Genomic DNA, 19788 nt, shown 5'->3' on the forward strand with positions numbered 1-19788 from the left:
CATTGATATTGTGGATGAGGTGCAAACTTTTAAGTCCTTCTTGGTGGGAAGCGACAGCTAGGCACTCATGGCTGCCATGAGTGCCCTTCTTCGTTTCTTGCTGGAGACAATCCACGAGCTTCCAGTCACCTGTCGCTACAGGCGGGGGGCCCATATCACATCCCTTGCACTGCACCACCCTCCAGGGAGTGCAGCAGAGCTTGGAAGCCCGAGTCTCCTCTAAAGATAACGAGAAGCCGGCAGTGCCTGGGAACAAGTCCCGGCTCCATCTGACTCACGGCGCTGCAACCCAGAACTCAGTCTAAGCGAGATATTGGCTCTTTCTGCACTAACATCTCACTGTAACTTATTCCGGAGAATCCAAGCAGTTGAGCCTTTAAGGTTAACTTTGTATTTTGTGTCCCTGCCCTCTGGACTATTCTTTTTTTCTCCAGTCTATTTTTTGGATGCATTCTGCATCTACAACCAAAACTTGCATTTTTTGCTTAATTGTGGTTAACGTCACCTGTGACCTGTGGAGGGATGGGCCTTCCACTCTCCTCCCCATGTCTACCCTGCTGTGTAGGCTTGCCAGTCCCCCACCCCCAAACAGCCACATCCCCATGTGACTTCCATGACATAATAATGTCACCCGGAATTGGCATCATCACACTGGGGATATTGTGCAGATATACTCTGGTTTAAGGGCAAAACGCTATGGTTTTAAGCCGGTTTTACCATAGACTTTTGCCTTTAAACCAGCGTGTCCCCATGCAACATACCTGGTGTGATGACATTACTTTCGAGTGATGTCAACCCATCCCAGAATGTCCCCCAAATCCCCTCACTGGAGCAACAAGGGGACCTGGCAACCCTACTGCTTGAACTCTGTGCTCCCTGCTTGCTTGCTGCTCTCCAAACCTCATCCAGTCTCCAAGCAAATCTACCTCAAGGTTATCCTGCCTGCCCACCCAGATGCCTTTCCTGCTTTGTGCCACCAAAAGGCCCTTGCCTTGTTAGTCTGCTTCTTCCTCTTGGTACTGTCCTTCAAGCTAAGTAGCTGCACTCTCAGATTCTTTTACTGAATGCCGCTGTCTGTATTACTGTGTATTTGGGTTCTTTCCTATAATTTCTGCCACAAGTTTTAATAATAAATATGTGTCTCTTTCACTACCTCAAAAAGAAGCACCCTTTATTTTATCTGTTTGAAATTTGGGAATGGGTGTGGATGAGGTTTGTTCAGTTTGAATGGAAAACCATAAAGGTACAGACCCAAGAGGAATGGGGTCTTCCACTGAAACCAATGAGAAATAAAAAAAAAATCATGAAATAAAACAACAACAAAATAAAGATACAAAACTATATGAAACAACCCAATAACAAAATAGTCCCTTTTGGAATTAATAACAAAACAAGAAATAAACCAACTGCCATACACAAGTCTAGCAATAACTTTCAAATCTATGTTTTTCACATTTAGTATTTTTTCATGTGATATATATGCTATGAGAGAGAAATGTATTCTTCCTGCTTTTTTTTGTAACAAGAAAAGGAGTACTGTAACAAATGGCTACAATGTAATTTACATTTTCACATCCCCAAAGTATATTGTCACTGGAACAAAGTTGTACCTTGGTCTGCTGTCCAAATAGCCACTGTTAAATAATATGAAATAGTAAAGCAAAGTGGAACACAACAGCATCACAGTGATTATATATGGTTGTTTCCAGATATCAGATATAAAATATTTTATATATTTGCTTATGAAAATAATTCACTTTGATTTCAAATACATTTGCGCTTTTTTTCTGCAGAAAATTCAGTCAGAGTTGACAAGTCATGAGATTAGCTTGGATGAAATGAAAAAACGGAACCGGGGTAAAGATGCTGCCAAAAAAATATTCTCCCAAATTGATACTGCTCAGGTTTGTAAATTCAACTAATAGTTGTTAACAAGTAAAACAACTATTCTTCTTTACTTCAAAGTCCCCTCCCCATGACCAGTTCAGTGAGAAGGCTCTTTAAACTTGTTTTTTTTTCTTGAGCAACAACCACCTTTCCCATGTCACATAGTGAACTAATTTTGTAACTGAAGGAAATCTAAAAAGCATTTTTTTCTATGGCTTGTGAGTCAGTTGTTCCAAAAAGTAAGATCTAGTTTCTAGTCAAGTCTATATGGGTTCAGTTTGGTTACTCTGATAGATTTCAACAGGATTATAGGAATTGTGAAGGCCACTTAGTGCAAACTGGATATTTGCCTATCACCATCCTTGCTACTGAAGATCTGTCTTATCATAATTTGGATTTCTCTTGTTCTGGTTGTTAACAGCTCTTTATCTGAGTGTGGTTTCTACAAAGTCCTTGAAATAAGTGTGTTATAGGCACTTCTGGGATGGGGGGGACAGAGATAAGGAGACCAACTCCCCCATCTACCCTAGAGCCCATTTGGTTATTATTTGCCACTGAGACAATAATGGAGGTGGGTCCTAATGGACTCATGGCCCATATCCTTGGTTGCTGCTTAGTTGCCCTAGGACTTTGGGGAACAGAGGGAAGTTCTGGTAGAGAAGCTGCAACTGCAGGATCCTCAAGGGAAGTTCTGATAGAGGAGCTCCATCTGCAGGCTTCTCAGGGGCTGCCTCTGGAACAGATGGGTCAGGGGAATCTACCATGTAGGGGTTTCCTGGAGTTCCCTGCTCTCCCCCAGGCCTTGTTTCTGGTTCTTCAGGCTCATCCTCTGAGGCTTCTGAGTTGGAATCCAGAGCCAGCTCAGTGGGGGTCATCACATCTACTTGGAGAGACTGCCCATAGCTTTGCACCTGGGTGTCATCAAGATGCTGATAACACCCAACTATAATTATCTTTTAAATCTTCAGAATCTGCTGTTCCCAGTTCTATGGAAGCCTGGGATCCAACTCATTATGTTTTAGGACATTAAGCTGTTTTAGATTTTTTTTTCCTGTGGAAGAAATTCATGCAAGTAGTGAACCTATTTATAATATACTTGCAGAGTATTTACTGTAAGGAAATTCATTCATACCAGAATCACATTCCTACCTATTAGATAGTTTACATGAAATTGCTTACTGCTGTCAATTACATTTGCATGGGAGCTCCTATCAATCTAAAGAAGGCCATAGCTTCTGCATTGTACAATGGCTTACCATCAGGCAATTTGATTTCCAGACTGACCTTTTTGTATCAACCTTTGGGCCCAATTACTTTTGTTTAAAAGGTCAGGTAAGAGATCCTATGTCAGTCGCTATAGCCTTGTGCATAGTCTCAAAACGATAGTAAAGGACACATTCAAGACCTTCTTAAATATTTAGAAACATTATTGTCCTATGTACCTTTTAAAAGGTTTTAGAAAACCATGCTGGCACTTGCATTTATTAGTAAATACAGTGAAGCAGAAGGTGGCTCACTGTGCATACTTTGTATCCAATCGTGTCATATTGTCTTTTCAGAAAAAACTACAAGATGTCTCCATAAAGTTTCGCTTGTTCCAGAAGCCAGCCAATTTTGAGCAGCGCTTACAGGAATGTAAAAGAATTTTAGATGATGTAAAATTGCAAGTGCCAAAGTTGGAACTGAGAAGTGTTGAGCAGGAAGCAGTGCAGTCACAGCTGGATCATTGTATGGTCAGTATTGGCAGTATGCTACATTACACGTAATATGACCTCTCAGACTAGTCTGTCTTCTGCTTGAATGCTTTCTGTTTTTCTGCTTTGCCTAGAAATTGTATAAGACTCTTAGTGAAGTGAAATCTGAAGTGGAAACAGTGATAAAAACTGGCCGTCAGATTGTTCAGAAGCAGCAAACTGAGAACCCAAAGGAACTAGATGAAAGACTTACAGCTTTGAAATTGCAGTACAATGATCTGGGTGCCAAGGTATGTTGCTCCAGTTTCAGTGCAAAATTAATTGCTGATGCCATGTCTATTTTACAAAGTGAAAGATGTTTCTTCTTATCTTAAAGTAGCCCTGTTTATGTTTACTGTCTTAAAGGGAAATAACGAAAGATGTGCATCTAAAAAAATTGCATTTTTTTTAGATTGGGGTATTGGGAGCTGAAAAATATTGGTGTTCCAGGTTTCTCGATACTGGATTTTGGGGATTCCAATATTTTTAGTCCATTATTTCTTATTGGGAATCTTTCAGAAGAGAGAAAACAAAAATAAAAAGTAGTCCTGGGAGTCTTCAAACGCTGGCTCCTGATACTCCCAGTTAATCCCGAATATTTCCAAAATTTGTTGGGACGTATTTACTGGTATCCTGGAAAATCTCAGATGCCACCTGGAAACCCAGATATATCTGAAGAATAGCCATAAGGTATTTTTTGGATATATATTCAGCTTGGCTGAACGCACGTTCCTAGAAAGAATATCTATTACATTAGGTGACAACTAAGAGCAGCCCAATTAAATATTAAAAAATATAAACTATTCTTTTTCCTATAAGTTTGAATCTTCTATGAAACATATTGCATTCCTTCAGAAAAAATAGTAGCTAGACTTTGGTGTCTGTCATCTATTGTTCATTTTTAATGGGAGGGTAAAGAGAGACAGTACAAATGTGTGATCCAAACCCAGAAACTTCTGATTCTCTTCGCCTCTGGGTGAAAACTTTTTTTGAGCAGGTGATTCCAACTTGAAAATTAACTTGGAAGGACAGAGGGTTAAAGAGTCTCTCCCCACCAGCCTGCAAATCAACCTTGCTAAGGCAATCTGCCCACAATTACTTTTTCCTAAAAAATGCAAACACAAGAAACATGGAGCATTGTGTAACACAGTTTTTGCAAATATTGGCTGTTTTGGAGATGACAAGCACAGTAACTGTGTGAAAAAGAAAGACCTTAAGATGGCAGTATTTCCTGATTTTCTTTTACAATGTTTAAAGTAAAAATTAGAGTGAGATATATAACTTTAGTCCATGAATCCATATAGCCATGGAATTATTTTAATACTTTTCTAGTTTAAATAGTGGCCTTGCAATAAAATATAAAATTAAAATTGCATCTGCTATTATTATTCTTTCTGAAAATTCAATGAAATATCTCTTGAGCACATAATTGTGTATGTTCTCAACAACTTAAAATGAAATATAAAAAAGGACAGTCATTTTATGATTAGAATTTTATGATTCATCAAAGAATCAAAGGAGCTAAGAAGCAGTAGTGTACAGAGGGGTAGTAGATCTGGCTCTTCTTAAAAATGTGGAAACAGTGAATTTCAGCAGATTAACAACGTAATCCTAAACGGAGTTATAGCATTCCAAATCCATTGAAGTAAATTGGTTTAAAGGAGTGAACTATGGTGCTGGAGAAGACTCTTGAGAGTCCCTTGGACTGCACGAAAATCAAATCAGTCAATCCTAAAAGAAATCAACCCTGACTGTTCCCTGGAAGGCCATATAATGAAACTGAAGCTCAAATACTTTGGCCACCAAATGAGAAGGGAGCACTCACTGGAGAAGACCCTGATGCTGGGAAAGATTGAAGGTCAAAGAAGACGGGGACGGCAAAGGATGAGATGGTTAGACAGTGTCATAGATGCAAGGAACATGAAGTTGAGCAAACTTCAGAGGACGGCGGAAGACAGGAAGGCCTGGCGTGATCTGGTCCAATGGGTGCGAAGAGTCGGACTCGACTGTGCGACTGAACAACAAAATTTTGTTTACGATTGACCTGTAAAAGTTTTCATGGAAAGCATTCTGTTGCATGTATGAAAAATTATGGAGGAATCAACTGAGTTGTAATGCAATATATTGTTAAAACAGTATCAAAATTATAATCCTTTCTTAATATGTCTTAGCATTGTTGCTAATTGATACAGCAGAGATTTACCTGTTTGTTGACTGGAAATGAACAAAAAGGGGTGGTGCTTATTATTGTTTTTACAGCATTACTTTTCAAAATAACTGTTTTCTCTTGTCTTTGAACATTAAAACTACAGTTCTGTTCACATTTAACTGGGAATAAGTAGCACCACACTGAAATCAGTGGGTCTTTTTTCTGCCTATTTAAGCAGGTCTTCTAGCCCTGCTCTTTCTAATTATATGAGCTTTCATAAACAGGTTTCTAAAAACACAAAATGAATAAGTACAAATAATAATTCTCAGGAATTTGAGGAAACATCTGCAATAAATTCCAGTATCATACCAGAATGCTGTGCCAAATTTCCAGTATCTGCTTCAAATTGCTGAAGGACAGCAGACATCATTTCACACTCATTCCTTTTGAACAGTTTCTGCATAGCCTTTGTTTCATTGAGATACAATGCAATTTGAAATTTAATTGAAGGCAAATTCAGATGACAACCATACAATTAATTTAAATAGCAACCAGGGCTGCGGTCACACGGAGCATCAGCTATGCTACAGAGGCGGAAGATAGGCGGATTTTCTGGGTGCAATCACACCGCAACATCTGTGAAGCGTTGAGCTCCCGAGGCTTCCCGCTGAAGATGCGGAGTTAAAAACTAGTACTTCCGAGGTACTAGTTTCCGGAAACCGCGGGGCAAGGGCTGGCGTCTGATCGTGTTTCCGGTGGTGGCATCCGGCGCCCACCCATGTCCCTTCGCAAACAGGGTTTTTTCCCCCCAAGTCTCCACAAGATGCGCACAAGCACCCAACGGCGCATGCGCACAAAGAGGAAAGTGAAAATGCCATTTTGGCTTTAAAAAAAATGACCCCGTTTGTCATGGCAGTGGCGCCTAGCCATTGCTGGTGTGATCGCACATGTGATCGCCACCCTTGTTTACCCGCCGGTGCCGAGGGAAGGACCCGTGGTGTGCCGCTGGCTCATCTGATCGCGTAATCGCAGATCAAACTGCGCCGGGGCAATTAGCCACGCCTCCCCCCCCGCGATATCCGGCCCGTGTGACCGGGGCCCAGGTTGGTCAAATTCATTGTATATTCATGATTTTTTTTTTTATTTGACTGTTCCTCTATGACCTTGATTGATAGAGAGATAAGGGCTACTCTCAGAATTGAATGAAAACAATGCGCCATATTTGCTCAGCTTCTAAATTCCAGAGCCTGTCATGAAGAGGTTAGGGGCATAAGCAGCCAGCCATTTTGCTTGCAGAAACTGAAATGCCCCAGGCTCTGTTATTCCTGGGAGGAAAAATCATGCAAGACAGCAAATGATACGTTGATTCCTTCTGTTCTGGGGTTGTTAACCTGTACCAGTTACTGAGCTACTTTTGGTACGCATTATAATTAAGGAAACTATGCAGTTTTCACCATACCCATTAATTCCCTTAACCCAAATTTGTTTCTGATACCAGACCAGTGTTCGTATATTGTGACAGGGTGTTAAGGCCAGTCACCAAGCCCTCAAGAGAAAAGTCATTGACCAGCCTCAATATCTTTCCACACTTTCCTTGCTCAATTACCTGCCACATGCAGGTTTTGCCCAATGGTGTTGAGCCTTTTTTTTTTTGCTGTTGTTTTTAATGCTACCACTGAGAATTCAGAACAGTAAGGTGACAGTGAAATGTGATTGAAGCATAATTAAATACGCATAGTCAGAGGTTAAGTCTAGTTTCATTCTGCTTCTTTCCTTTAAGCTAACTTTGAAAATTCAAATATGTAATTAATCTATGCCATTCAGTATCTGGTTGAACAATAAATGACTATGAAACTGTCAAAATATAGATCCTAATATTTAATAAGATATGGCATTGAACACTTATCAAATAGGCCAAATATTCCAACGTTGGATCTTGACATCTTGTTGAGGTAACTAGAAAAGGGTGCAGTCAATCTGGCAGCTGTACTTTCAAAAAAGAAAACAGGTGGCCAGTACATTCATGAGGAGTTGATAGTGGAGTTGTTTGGCAAGTAATGGGCATTACAAAAATTATAGTCAGTGTGATAGCAAGGAAAGGGATGTGACAGAGTAACACTTTTGCTGGTGAAACATTTTGAAGTTTAGGTTATCAAAATCTTTTATTTTCTTCCACTGCAGGTGACAGAAAAAAAGCAAGAACTAGAGAAATGTTTGAAATTATCTCGGAAGCTGAGGAAGGAAATGAATACTCTGACAGAATGGCTGGCAGTGACAGATTCGGAACTGACAAAGAGATCAGCAGTAGAAGGCATGCCTATCAATTTAGATGCTGAAGTTGCCTGGAGCAAGGTAATAATATATATTTTCCTCCCTTGTAAACTCGCATATGTTTTCCTGGAGTTATCTTGTCATCACAAAAACATTTTCCCCACAAAGCTGTAAACATCCTATAGTTTACACTATTTAAAGTTTTATTAACATATTTTATTCTGAATAATGTTTTCATTTTGTAGTATACTAAGAAATATGTTTTGACAAGAAAAAATTTAATCTAGAATTTATTAAATTTAACTTAAATTCTACAGCAGGGTGGGATTCAGGTGCTACATCACAATTTTAGGGGGGCCCCAAAAAGTCAAGACAACAACAGCAAAATGCTAGGTACCTTTTTATAGTTTCAATTTAGAAGTTGGATACAGGTGGGCAGCCATGTTGGTCTGGAGCAATAGAATGTTTATTCAACGTATGAGCTATTATGTGCATGCACAAAATGTATCTGAGGAAGTGTGCATGCACATGAAAGTTCATACCTTGAATAAAACTTTGTTGGTCTTAAAGGTGCCACTGGACGAACTTTGTTCATGTAGAAGTTGGTTAGTTTTCTCTTCACAGGTTTCCATTTTTCCCCTCTCAGACTTAATTTGAAAACTTAATATAATGACAAATATCTTTTATTGGCATACAATATTAAAAAATACATTGCCAGTATTAATACAATCCAGTAGAGATTATAATGTAGTATCATCTAATAACTGCCCCATGATTTATCATGTTTTGCCAATTAATCTTTTAGATTTTACTACATAAATGTTTATAAAGCCAGCCACCGAAGTGTTGCTAACTTTTTTACACTTCCTGTCACAGAGAACTATCCCTAGAAAAATGAACTACTTTTTATTACTGATATAGATATCTAAAGCTGAATTTACACATCAGCATAATCAACCATAGTGAAAAGGAAGGTGCCCTTTTCTTCACTGTTTGCACTTACTTTAATAAAAGGAACAGAGAACACAACCCTCCTCAAAGAAGATCACAGTCACTGAGGTCCCCCACTATTTGTTGTAAAATAGTCAAAAATTGTTTAATACTCAGACTATTTGATGGATCTTGCTCTATTGGAAAGAAGAGAGTTCTTTGCTTTTAAAAATACTTTATTCTAAGGGAAAAGGGTTCACGGGATTACTACAAATCAGCATAACACTAAGAGCTACATTTCTATGGTGACTCCAGACAAAACAAGCACACACGTAATGGAGGAGATTCTCTCCTTCTTCTTGACCCCTAGAAAGGAAGTCACCTGAAACAAATGATCAACAACACTATTATCTCCTTCTTCTGCCAGCAGCAGCCCAAGCTGTGGAGCAGAGGCAACAAAATGCATGGCATGACATTATGGAACAGATAAATATGCCTAAATGTTAAGTGCAGAAAATTCAACATGGGTAGGGCTGCCAACCTCCAGCTAGCAGGGTGGCATTCCTATCTTTTGAGAAATCGGAAGCCGTCCCAACTCCGCAGCCATGACCATTTAGTCAGAGGAAGCTTCTGGGAAGCAATCCAATCCTAAATTTTCACAAGACTAACAGGAAGAAGACACCACAAAACATGTCCTAGCATGAGTGACACACAACTCAACAAGCAAATCCTTAAAGTGGGCTTAATAACCAAGGATATGTTGGCAATTCATGCTTTCTCAAGTTTGGAAGATAATTCTTGTTTAAACTCTTAGCCAAAGAAATAGTGTAACCTTTTGAGTTATTCATGCATATAGCTTTAATGAAAAAAATGAAAAAAAATATAAACAAGCAATAGTTTTCGTTATACACTTCATGGTTGTATTTTGTTTTTTCTTATCAACTCTTCCCGTGAACTCCTTTTGTTACTAACCTCCAGGTACGGTAGTAACTGGAAATCTCCTGGGATTACAACTGATCTCCAGGCAATAGAGATCAGTTCACCTGGAGAAAAGGGCCTCTTTGGAAGATGGATTGTAGGGCATCATACTCCACCGAAGTTCCTCTCCTCCCCAAACCCTACCCTCCTCAGGCTCCACCCCCAAAATCTCCAAGTATTTCCTAACCCAGAGCTGGCAACCCTAAACATGGGGCTGTTGTTTTTAGTGGTAGCTGTGTGTTAAGCATTGAGTCTAGTTAAACACACTGAATTCTCTGGTGGCCATATCACAAAGGTTACAGGGAAACCCTGCACGTCTCACTCGAACAAAAAACATTGAGTCTAGTGCCACAGTTTGAAAAGTACAAGATTGGCAGTACAATTCTGAGCAGCTTTATACCTTTCTAGGTCCATGGAAGTCAGTGGGCTTAGAAAGGTGTAACTTGGCTTAGGAATGCACTAAGAGTATTAAGAATATAAAACGCACTTGTTAAAGAAGATGATTCTGTAAACATAATTTGTATTGCTTGCCATACAATCAATTAATAAATAATTTGTATTGCTGATAAAATAATGTGTAGGTCCTTTATCTTGCTCTATTGTGTATCTTTAAAGGCATACTTAAGATTCCTCTCACAGTTTTACAAGGACAACAACTTTATTATATGGGTTATGCAAGATTGTTTGGAGAAGAGAATACTCATGGGGTGCAATGTAATATAGGAGGAGTCAGGCTTTCCCCCACTCATGTCTTCTTTATGGATCTTTCTTTCTTAATCCTTCAGAGATTCTTAAATTTACACTACACTGTTGTCATTCCAAAGAAATGAAAGCTAAACTTTAATGATTTTTGCATTTTTATTTTTAAGCTATGGAGTAGAGGAGGCATTCTTTTTCTACTTTCTGTAAGCTCAAATATACACTTTAGAGAAAACACAGTGAACAGTATTTGTAAGCCTTTAGAAGTGTTGTATAAACAGATATAGAACTATGAAGGGTTAATTCTTTACAGAGCCAGAGAGCCTTGAGTGACAGGCTGCTCCAAGCAATCAAATTGGTTAGCATCAGCTAAGCAGAGAAGGTCTTGAGAGAACTGCATGCTGAGGAGGGATTCAGTCTGATTTTTGCATTGACTGACTTGAGTACTAACAGTCTGATTTCAATCCTTGCAGAGAAAAGTCAAGTACTGAAAGTTTCAACATTCACCCTTAGCTGAGAGCAGTTTAACACAGACAGGAGAAATGGGGGGAAAGTTGGCAAGGAAGAAGGAGGAGGAGGAGATTGGATTTATACTCCGCCCTTCAGTCAGAGTCTCAGAGTGGCTTACAAACTCCTTTCCCTTCCCCTCCCCACAACAGACACCCTGTGAGGTAGGTGGGGCTGAGAGAGCTCTTTCCAGAACTGTCCTTGAGAGAACAGCTCTGACAGAACTATGGCTTGCCCAAGGTCATCCAGCAGCTGCAAGTGGAGGAGTGGGGAATCAAACCCAGTTCTCCCAGATTAGAGTTTGCACACTTAACCAGTACACCAAACTGGCTTCGGGAAGTGGGCAAAGACTTGTATTTGAGCCAAGGAAAGGGGATAAATCTAGAGAGAGGAAAATTCCCTATCCAGTCAAAAAGGGAGTTGGCTCTGAAGAGTACAGAGATCCCTGGTCTGGGGAAAATCTTGCCTCGGTGGGAGGGAAGTGGATGTGGCCTCATAGTAACCTAGGGTTGCCAGTTCCTTTTCTTCTGCTGGTGGGGGGTGGGAGGGAGCTTCCAGGGAGTGGGGGGCAGGGCAACATCATTGTATGTGATGTCCCTTGCGTGATGAAGTGACGTCATCATGCCAGGGACATTGCGTGGCAACACTCTGGTTACAATAGGGTTTTGCCCCAAATACCAGAGTGTTGCCACATGACGTCCCCAGTGTGAGGATGTCAGTTTGGTATGACATCATCATGCCAGGGATGCCTTTTGTTGGTATCCCATTTCAATTCCTTTTGCCGCTGAGTGTGGGAATGGAACAATTAGGTGATGTAAAAGTATGTGGTTTGTATCACCCCATACACCACAGTTGTAACTTAACTAGACAAACCTATAATTAATGATTGGATCCAGATACATCACATTGCATACTGACTGTGTACAGAGCCATATAATTAATATATGAGATTTGCTTATTAGAATGAGTATGAAGTAGAGTTTCATTTCTCTGTTCCTAGTTTCTTATTACAAAAAGGTAACTCTTTCCTCTAAAAAAATCAAAGGGAAAGATTTTATTAAAATTTCACACACATGAGAAATGTACTAATCAACTGTAATATGCTTGCTAGCCTACCAAAATACAGTCCAATCACCACTGTTCTATGAGTGAAGCTCATGTTGTAGTGATCATAGCAGGGAAATTTTAACAAGAAAATTCTGATTTCCAGTTGAATATAAAAATGTTTACTACATTCAGTTTAATATGCTAAATTAGAGGTTCTCGAACTCTTACTCAAAAAGAGAGGGCAGTCACTTGTGGTCCTCAGAGAACTTAGAAAAATTCTGCATGGAACTAAAATGAATCTAAAAAGCAGCAATGTGACCTGTGACATGGACCAGGTTGTAGCATATAGCTGACAATACTTCATATTTGGAAATTTAATAAGGAGGGGGGATCATGGAAGTCAGCTGTCTTGTACTTATAAGGAATCCCAACCAGTCTCTGGAAAGGATGTATATGCTCCTAGCTAGAGATTATGCCTTCTTTAGCTACCTGACATGTGCCTGCGCATTCCCCACCAGTGCTCTGGCTGTCACCTCCTTTCCCTGCCAAATCCATTCTCTCTTGGGGCCACTTTGAAAGAGCATGTTCACACTGTGTTAATGGGCTAGGGAACAACTGGTTGACATTAAACAATTTGTTCTAAGCTCTTGAGCTCATATTCCTGTTTATATTATTGGCCTGCTCTCAGGTTCAGAATGCCAGATGGCACTCTCCTGAAAACCTCTGTGTCATTTACTACTGCAATCATACTTGAACTGGAAATACATTATTGTTATATTTTAGTTATCAGGATATAATACTAATGTAAAAACCTGTTGGAATATACTGAGTTATGTTCATAGCGCAAGTTTGCAATATATTTCTTATCAATGGGCTACATACTTGGCAGCTCAAAAATAATAAGTGTGCCTAAGATAAATAAATGGCTTTAATCATAAAGTGATATAGATTTAGTAAGAATCTACAATTAGTATAATCACTGTACTTGTGAAAATTGAGGAATATAGTCACCATCATTTAAGCAGTCACAGTGAGTTATTTAGTTTAGGAATTTTTGACAGTAATGTGAAGTTATGGGTTATCTTTGTTATGTCTTAATTGTGAATTTTGAAAGGAACTGTAATGATTGATACAATTTTATCTTAAGCATTGTTTTAGTCAGGTTTTTAGTGTGCTTGCGAAATGCACAAAAATTGCTTAATTTGAAATATGATGATGCTGTATTATATAAATGAGACATCCAATCCCTTCACCACCCCACCCCCATTGCTTGGAGATTTTTTTTGTAAGTTACTGTGGATAAAAATTTATTTTTACATCAGGGGTCCCCAGTGTGGTACCCATGAGTGCCATGGCATCAGCCAACACCTTGCCCAGCATCCCAGAAAGTGTGTGGAGTCACTTTGAATTGGCCATTGCAGAACTGATTGGCTGTGCAAATTAAAATGATGTTGTTTCAGCAGCTGCTGCCACCACAACAATAATTTTATTCTCTGTCTCATCCTTCTTTCCCAGTATATTTTTAAATTACCCCTGTTTTCCTCAGCACTTGGACTGTCTCTGTGTGTGTGGTTGGCTCTACCTCCTGTGGCAGTCATTTGTCTCGCTGTCCCATTACAGTGCATCTCAAGAAGAGTTACATCCTGTTATGCCTATTGACTTCAGTGAATTTAGATGATTGCATTGTTAGTTGCTGAACAGCACACAAGACAGCTTCATGGAAAATAATCTACAGCTTCCTATGATATCATTTTATTTCTTTTTATTTATTTATCTTACATTTTAATATTGCATCAGTGTGAAGGTACTATAAAATGCTTTTGCTTTGAGCATTTGTGGAAAACCAGTATATAAACTGTTTTTAAAAATGAATCTCTGAATCAACTCACTCTAAAGAAGCCAGGGAGTTATGTCAGTTCCAGTGTTCGGCACAACATATCTTGTTCAGTTAATACATACAAAAGAATTTGTGAGCCCCAAACCCCGCCGAGCCTGCGCTGGTGGTGGTGGGCTGCTTTGCCTCCATGAGAGGCATGAAGAGTAAGGAACCAACAGGGGGCAGAGCCAGCCTGTCTAGGCTTGGCTCCTGCCCCCTGCCTTACAGTCAGTTGGTAGAGCTCGGCGCACCCTTCCACCCTATTTTAGTGCAGGTCTGACTGGTTGCCTATTTATTTATTTATTTATTTTCCACATTTATACCCCGCCCTCCCCGATAGGCTCAGGGCGGCTTACAGAGGCAAGGCAAAACCTTGCCATAATAAAAACATGATATACATAATGATTTAAAAACACATAATACAACTTTAAAACATCCTAAATTAAAACATGGTGCTCAATAACTTGCGTAATTCCAGAGATGGCAGATCGTAGGTCCGAAGTTCCGAGTGGTACTTCCCACGGCTCAATATTAAGATGTTCCTCAGGGCTTCGTCCAAAACAAGGCGATGGTGGTATAGTAGGGGCGGTGGCTCCTACTCAAAGGCCTGGCAGAAGAGCTCCGTCTTGCAGGCCCTGCGGAGGTTCTCTTGAACATGCCACACTGCTGATCGAAAGCTACCTTCGGTGGCTTGAGATCAGAGCAGGTGCATCGCCCAGAAGGAAATGAAGGTGGTCAGGAGTTTGACACCTGTCATATTCCTCAGTACATTTCTGATAACCCCTTGCTAGTATTTGTTGTTATTAAATAATTAATAAAGTGGCCCTTGTTAAATCCATATTGGTGTCTGTCTCTTTATTCCAACTGGGGGGGGGGCAAAGCGAAACATAAACCAACACAACAGATTTTTGAACTGACATCAATAGACAATATTGTTTTTAGATTTTCTGCTGTTTCCCACTAAAATATGTTTATTTCCTCCTACAGCCCCCTACCTGGGCCCTGATAGCATTATGCTTTGTTTATTTCTCAGGATTTTTTCCCCCTGGTTTGCAGGAAGCCAAAATATATCCAGGAAATACAGACAAAGTATTTTTGGGTATATTTTCAGCTCAGGTAGATCCAAATGCAAGGGTCCTAGTGGCTCACAGGTTAAGACACTGAGCTGCAGAGCGGAAGGTCTGTACTTTGGCAGTTTGAGACCCTAGTGCCACGTGAGGGAGTGAGCTCCCATATCTGGCCCCAGCTCCTGCTAACTTAGCAGTTCGAAAACAAGAAATTGCAAGTAGATAAATAGGTACTGCTTCAGTGGGAAGGTAACAGTGTTCCGTGCATCTCAGCATTTAGTCATGCTAGCCACATGACCACAGAAACATCTTTGGACAGCACTGGCTCTTCGGCTTGGAAATGGAGATAAGCACGGCCCCCTAGAATTGGATTTGCCTAGCTTTCGAGCAAGAGAAATCTTTACCTTAGATCCAGACATTTTTAAGGGGAGAGGGGGTAGAGATCTGGGGTTTGCTGTTTTATTTTGTGGTTCAGCTGGGGAAGGTTTAAGCTAATATTGTAAGCCACCTTGAACCACAAGGAAAGGCAAAATATTAATTAATTAAATTAAAATGTTGCATTATACATCTCCACATCAGTCTTTCTTAAAGGGGAAGAGTAATAGTGTTCATTATTCTTGTCATTTATATTACATATTTCAAGGGATCACATGATCTTAGGCATTCTATAGCAACACTCTAGAGTATGTCAGTACAGGGAGCGGTGGCGCAGACGGTAAAATGCCTGCTGTAACAACTATGAACAGCCATTGTGGCTGTTCGAGAACCACCGCGGTCAGAGTGAGCTCCCGACCCTAGTCCCAGCTCCCGCCCACCCAGCGGCTCGAAAGCAATTAACAACTCAGCGAGTAGACAAATGGGTACCTACCCTTAGATGGGTAGGGGGCACCCTCCTCCGACGAGGTGTGTGGTGGTGGCATAGATGGCACACGAAACATCGGCGGCAACGAAGCATGGGCGGTGGAGGCGGATGGCGATGCACAATGCAGTGATCCCTGGTGACCAGCAGAACATCGCACAGCAGACAATGGCGATGGCGGAGACCGGGGGCGCACGATGACATGTAACGCAGGCGCGGCGGAGCCTAACGGACAGAGCCGAAGCCAGAAAGCGGACATGGGCCGTGCGCCTAAGCGGATATGGGCCGTGCGCCTGCGCGGCCCCTCCAACAGTCGTCCAGAAGCACCAGAGACTTCCTGAAAAGAAGCTGAGCCAGAGCAACGATACGACCCACCACCCAGGTGCCGGTAGGCAGCCCCGCCCCAATTCCATGTGGCCCAAGTTAGGATCAAGTGTTCTTAGAACACACTATATGTAAACCGCCCAGAGACCCTTCAGGGTTAGGGCGGTATAGCAAGTCGAAAGTTAATTTTTTTAAAAAAAAGTATCATTATCTCCAAATATCTGTACAGATGATGAATGGAGACTGAAAAAGTACCTTTTTTCTGAAGGTTGGTATATGCAGAAGTTAGAACATAGTCCAGAAGTAGACCAGTTTTCAGGTTACTTCCTCATGTCTGGTATTTGCTGAGCATCTTCTAAAAATGTTGCACTCGGTTTGATCCTGCCTAGCAATTTTTATGTTCTTAAGTAATAGTGCTTATTTAGGAGCAATTAACATGATTAGACATTAACTGTGGAAAGGTCCTTGCATTGTGTCTATCACTGCTGTGAAATTTGAACCATCGGCATTCTAGATTTCAGTTTACAGGCTTAAACTAAACCTTACATGCAGCCTTATATGAAACCACATGAAGTTTTGTTTCTGATACTTTTTGATTTTAAAAAAAGGCTGCACTGGGAAGCTGCACTAACTCTTTCACCTTCTCTCTCAGTCACTCCCTGACAATGAGAAAATGATTGAGGAAAGGCTTATTTTAGGCAGAAAAGCTACAGAATGGGAAAGGTTTTTGTAGCCCTTGCACATTACAGTCCCTCTGCTTAAAGTGTGATTTTGTCATATAATATATTTAATTCCAAACAAAGCATCAGAATGTGGATCAATAAATCTGCAAAACAGAGTTAGAGAAAGGTAAGGGAAATGTCTCTAAAAACCTGAAGGAAATCCCAAGTCTTTTTTTTTTTTAAAAAAAGCTGGAATCTTAAAAAGAATTGGATTAAAATTTCTTAAAATTGTAGCTTTAAGAAAAGAACACTTGCGGAGCTTTCACTAGCAATTTTGGAGGTTGCTAGGCAACCGCAACAATATTGCTGAGCCTTCTAAGCCTTGGTTTCTGTAAAGCAAAGCCATAGGGGACAGCTGGGGTGGAGGCCAAAACAGCCCTGGAAAGCCTCAGCTCTTATGCCCCCCATGGAGGAAGACTCACCAGATTCAGAGCAGGAAGGAACCCTACCAAGCAAGGGTACAATAATATTTGTGCGAATTTCCTGGTAGTAACAGCAGTGAAGCAAAATATGCTTATTTGTCTCAACCTTCCCTGCACCACATGGGAAAAGCCTCTCTGCTTTTGGGATCTTTCTATAGTGGCTCTCCACTACTGCAGAGGGGAGTATATTCCATGTAGCCATAGAGTAAGCCTTACGCTGGGACGGTATCTCTAACAGCAAAAATAAGCTGCCAAAGTTACAACATATCAAGTGTTCTTTGACATCAGGAAATTTGAAACTCTGTTGATGTCTCCCTGCCGTTCAGTGTCCAGTATCCTTTGCTTGACCAGGGCCTTTGCTTGATCCAAGGCTGCCATTTTTAAGAGAAACTCTGGGGAGAGGCCTAACATATTCAGATATTACTTTTAAAGTTTTTTTTTAATCTAAGAACTGTAAGAAAAGATAATTAAACAAAGCAATTTTGGTCAGTCCTTAGTCCCTTGATTAGATTTAATGATATATAAATCCCACTAATAAGTTACTTTCTTTAAAGGGTCAATGTAAATTTCTCTTACAGTTTCTCATGCAGTTACATGTTGAAAAGGATTGGTTTTTTCCAGTCTATCTATAACAATGCTATGATGTCTTATTCTTCCAAGATCCTTTATTAATCATCCTACATATGCTTTCCATAGGCAACACAGAAGGAGATAGAGAAACGTCAGCTTCAACTGAAGAACATTACTGATTTAGGAGAGGGACTGAAGACTGTGCTTAAAGGGAAGGAGAGCTTAGTGAATGATAAACTCAGTCTTCTGAGCAGCAACTGGATAGCAGTTACTTCGCGAGCTGAGGAATGGTTTAACTTGTTGCTGGTAAGAAATCATTATTATTTTTTTGCTGTGCACTTCCCTGAGTGATGAAATACCCTGGAATATCATGACCAAATTTAAGAACATAAGAACATAAAAGAAGCCAATGTTTGATCAGGCCAATGGCCCATCCAGTCCAACACTGTCACATAGTGGCCAAAAATACCAGGTGCCATCAGGAGGTCCACCAGTGGGGCCAGGACACTAGAAGCCCTCCCACTGTTGCCCCTCACCCCAAGCACCAAGAATACAGTGCATCACTTTCCCCAGACTGAGAGTTACTGTCTATACCTTGTGGCTAATACCAATGATGGACCTCTACTCCATATGTTTATATAATTGCCTCTTGAAGCCGTCCATTCTTGTAGCTTCCACCACCTCCTGTGGCAGTGAATTCCATGTGTTAATCACTGTTTGGGTGAAGAAGTACTTCCTTTTATCTGGTCTAACCCGACTGGTCAGCAATTTCATTGAGTTCCTTTTGAATAAGACAGAGAGAATGCTAGTGTGCTGGAGACTCACACTGTTATAATTTGCTGTACTTCTTAATATACAGAACATATTAAAAAGTGAATAGACATATTATAGGAATCTATAGCAGGCACTGGGGAGACACTGGGGTGGAAGAAGGGATCACCAAGCAAAATGAAAAGGTCTTCACCTGCCAGCAGAAGACGCTACAGAAGGAGACAAGCAAAGCTCTCTGGAGAGAGAGTTCCAGAGTTTTGGTTCAACTACTGAGAAGGCCCTCTCCTAGGTTGCTACCCTGATTTCAGAAGGTGGGGGCACCTGAAGCGGGTCCTCTGAAGATGACTGCAGTGGCCGGGTAGGTTCATAACAGTGTAGGTAATCCCTTCAGGTATATGGTCCTAAATCATATAGGCAGGGCTATTTTTGGGCAGGAACGCACAGGAATGGAGTTCCAGCTGGCTTCAGAGTTGGCCACGTCCACTACAGCCAAAACCTCTGCAGAGGGAATGCCTGGAGAGCAACCCCCCTGGCAACTCCAAGCCAGGCGGGCCAGGGGGACCCTGGAAGGATCTGGGGAGGCATCTAATGCCTCCTTGTGCATTCCCGGGCCTGTCCAAGGGCTGGCTTGCCCAGGCAAGCCAAGGGAAGGTGATTCTTCAGTGGAAAATCCTTTCATTTGAATGTGGGCAGTCAATAACAAGCCTTGCTGTACAATGGCCCTGCTCACTATCTGAAAAGCTTGGTGGGTGCTAAGGGAAGTACTAGCATATTGATCTTGGACCAGCGTATCTAAGGGACCACCTTTCCCAGTGTACCCCCTGAAGAGCACTATGCTCTGGAGATAAGAACCTCCTGATGATCCCTGACCTGAAGAATATCCGACTGTCCTCAACCAGAGTCAGGGCTTTTTTTTGCCGGCCTGTTGGAACTCTCTGCCGAATGACATCCATGCTCTTCGGGACTTAAAATGGTT

The 19788-nt window shown here is 40.9% G+C and overlaps 1 protein-coding gene across 1 annotated transcript in view; it reads left to right on the top strand.

The window, feature by feature from the left end:
• The window catches only part of LOC107126133 (dystrophin-like), a 402970-nt gene that overhangs the window by 191779 nt on the left and 191403 nt on the right, over window positions 1–19788 (top strand). Inside the window, exons 25-29 of the mRNA XM_015429648.1 lie at window positions 1794–1904; window positions 3447–3620; window positions 3716–3871; window positions 7951–8121; window positions 18168–18347. Coding sequence (XP_015285134.1) covers window positions 1794–1904; window positions 3447–3620; window positions 3716–3871; window positions 7951–8121; window positions 18168–18347 — 792 coding nt within the window. The remainder of the gene's footprint in view (window positions 1–1793; window positions 1905–3446; window positions 3621–3715; window positions 3872–7950; window positions 8122–18167; window positions 18348–19788) is intronic.

The sequence above is a fragment of the Gekko japonicus genome, unplaced genomic scaffold (assembly GCF_001447785.1).
Source record: "Gekko japonicus isolate JY-2015 unplaced genomic scaffold, Gekko_japonicus_V1.1 scaffold615, whole genome shotgun sequence".
NCBI classification, from domain to species: domain Eukaryota; kingdom Metazoa; phylum Chordata; class Lepidosauria; order Squamata; family Gekkonidae; genus Gekko; species Gekko japonicus.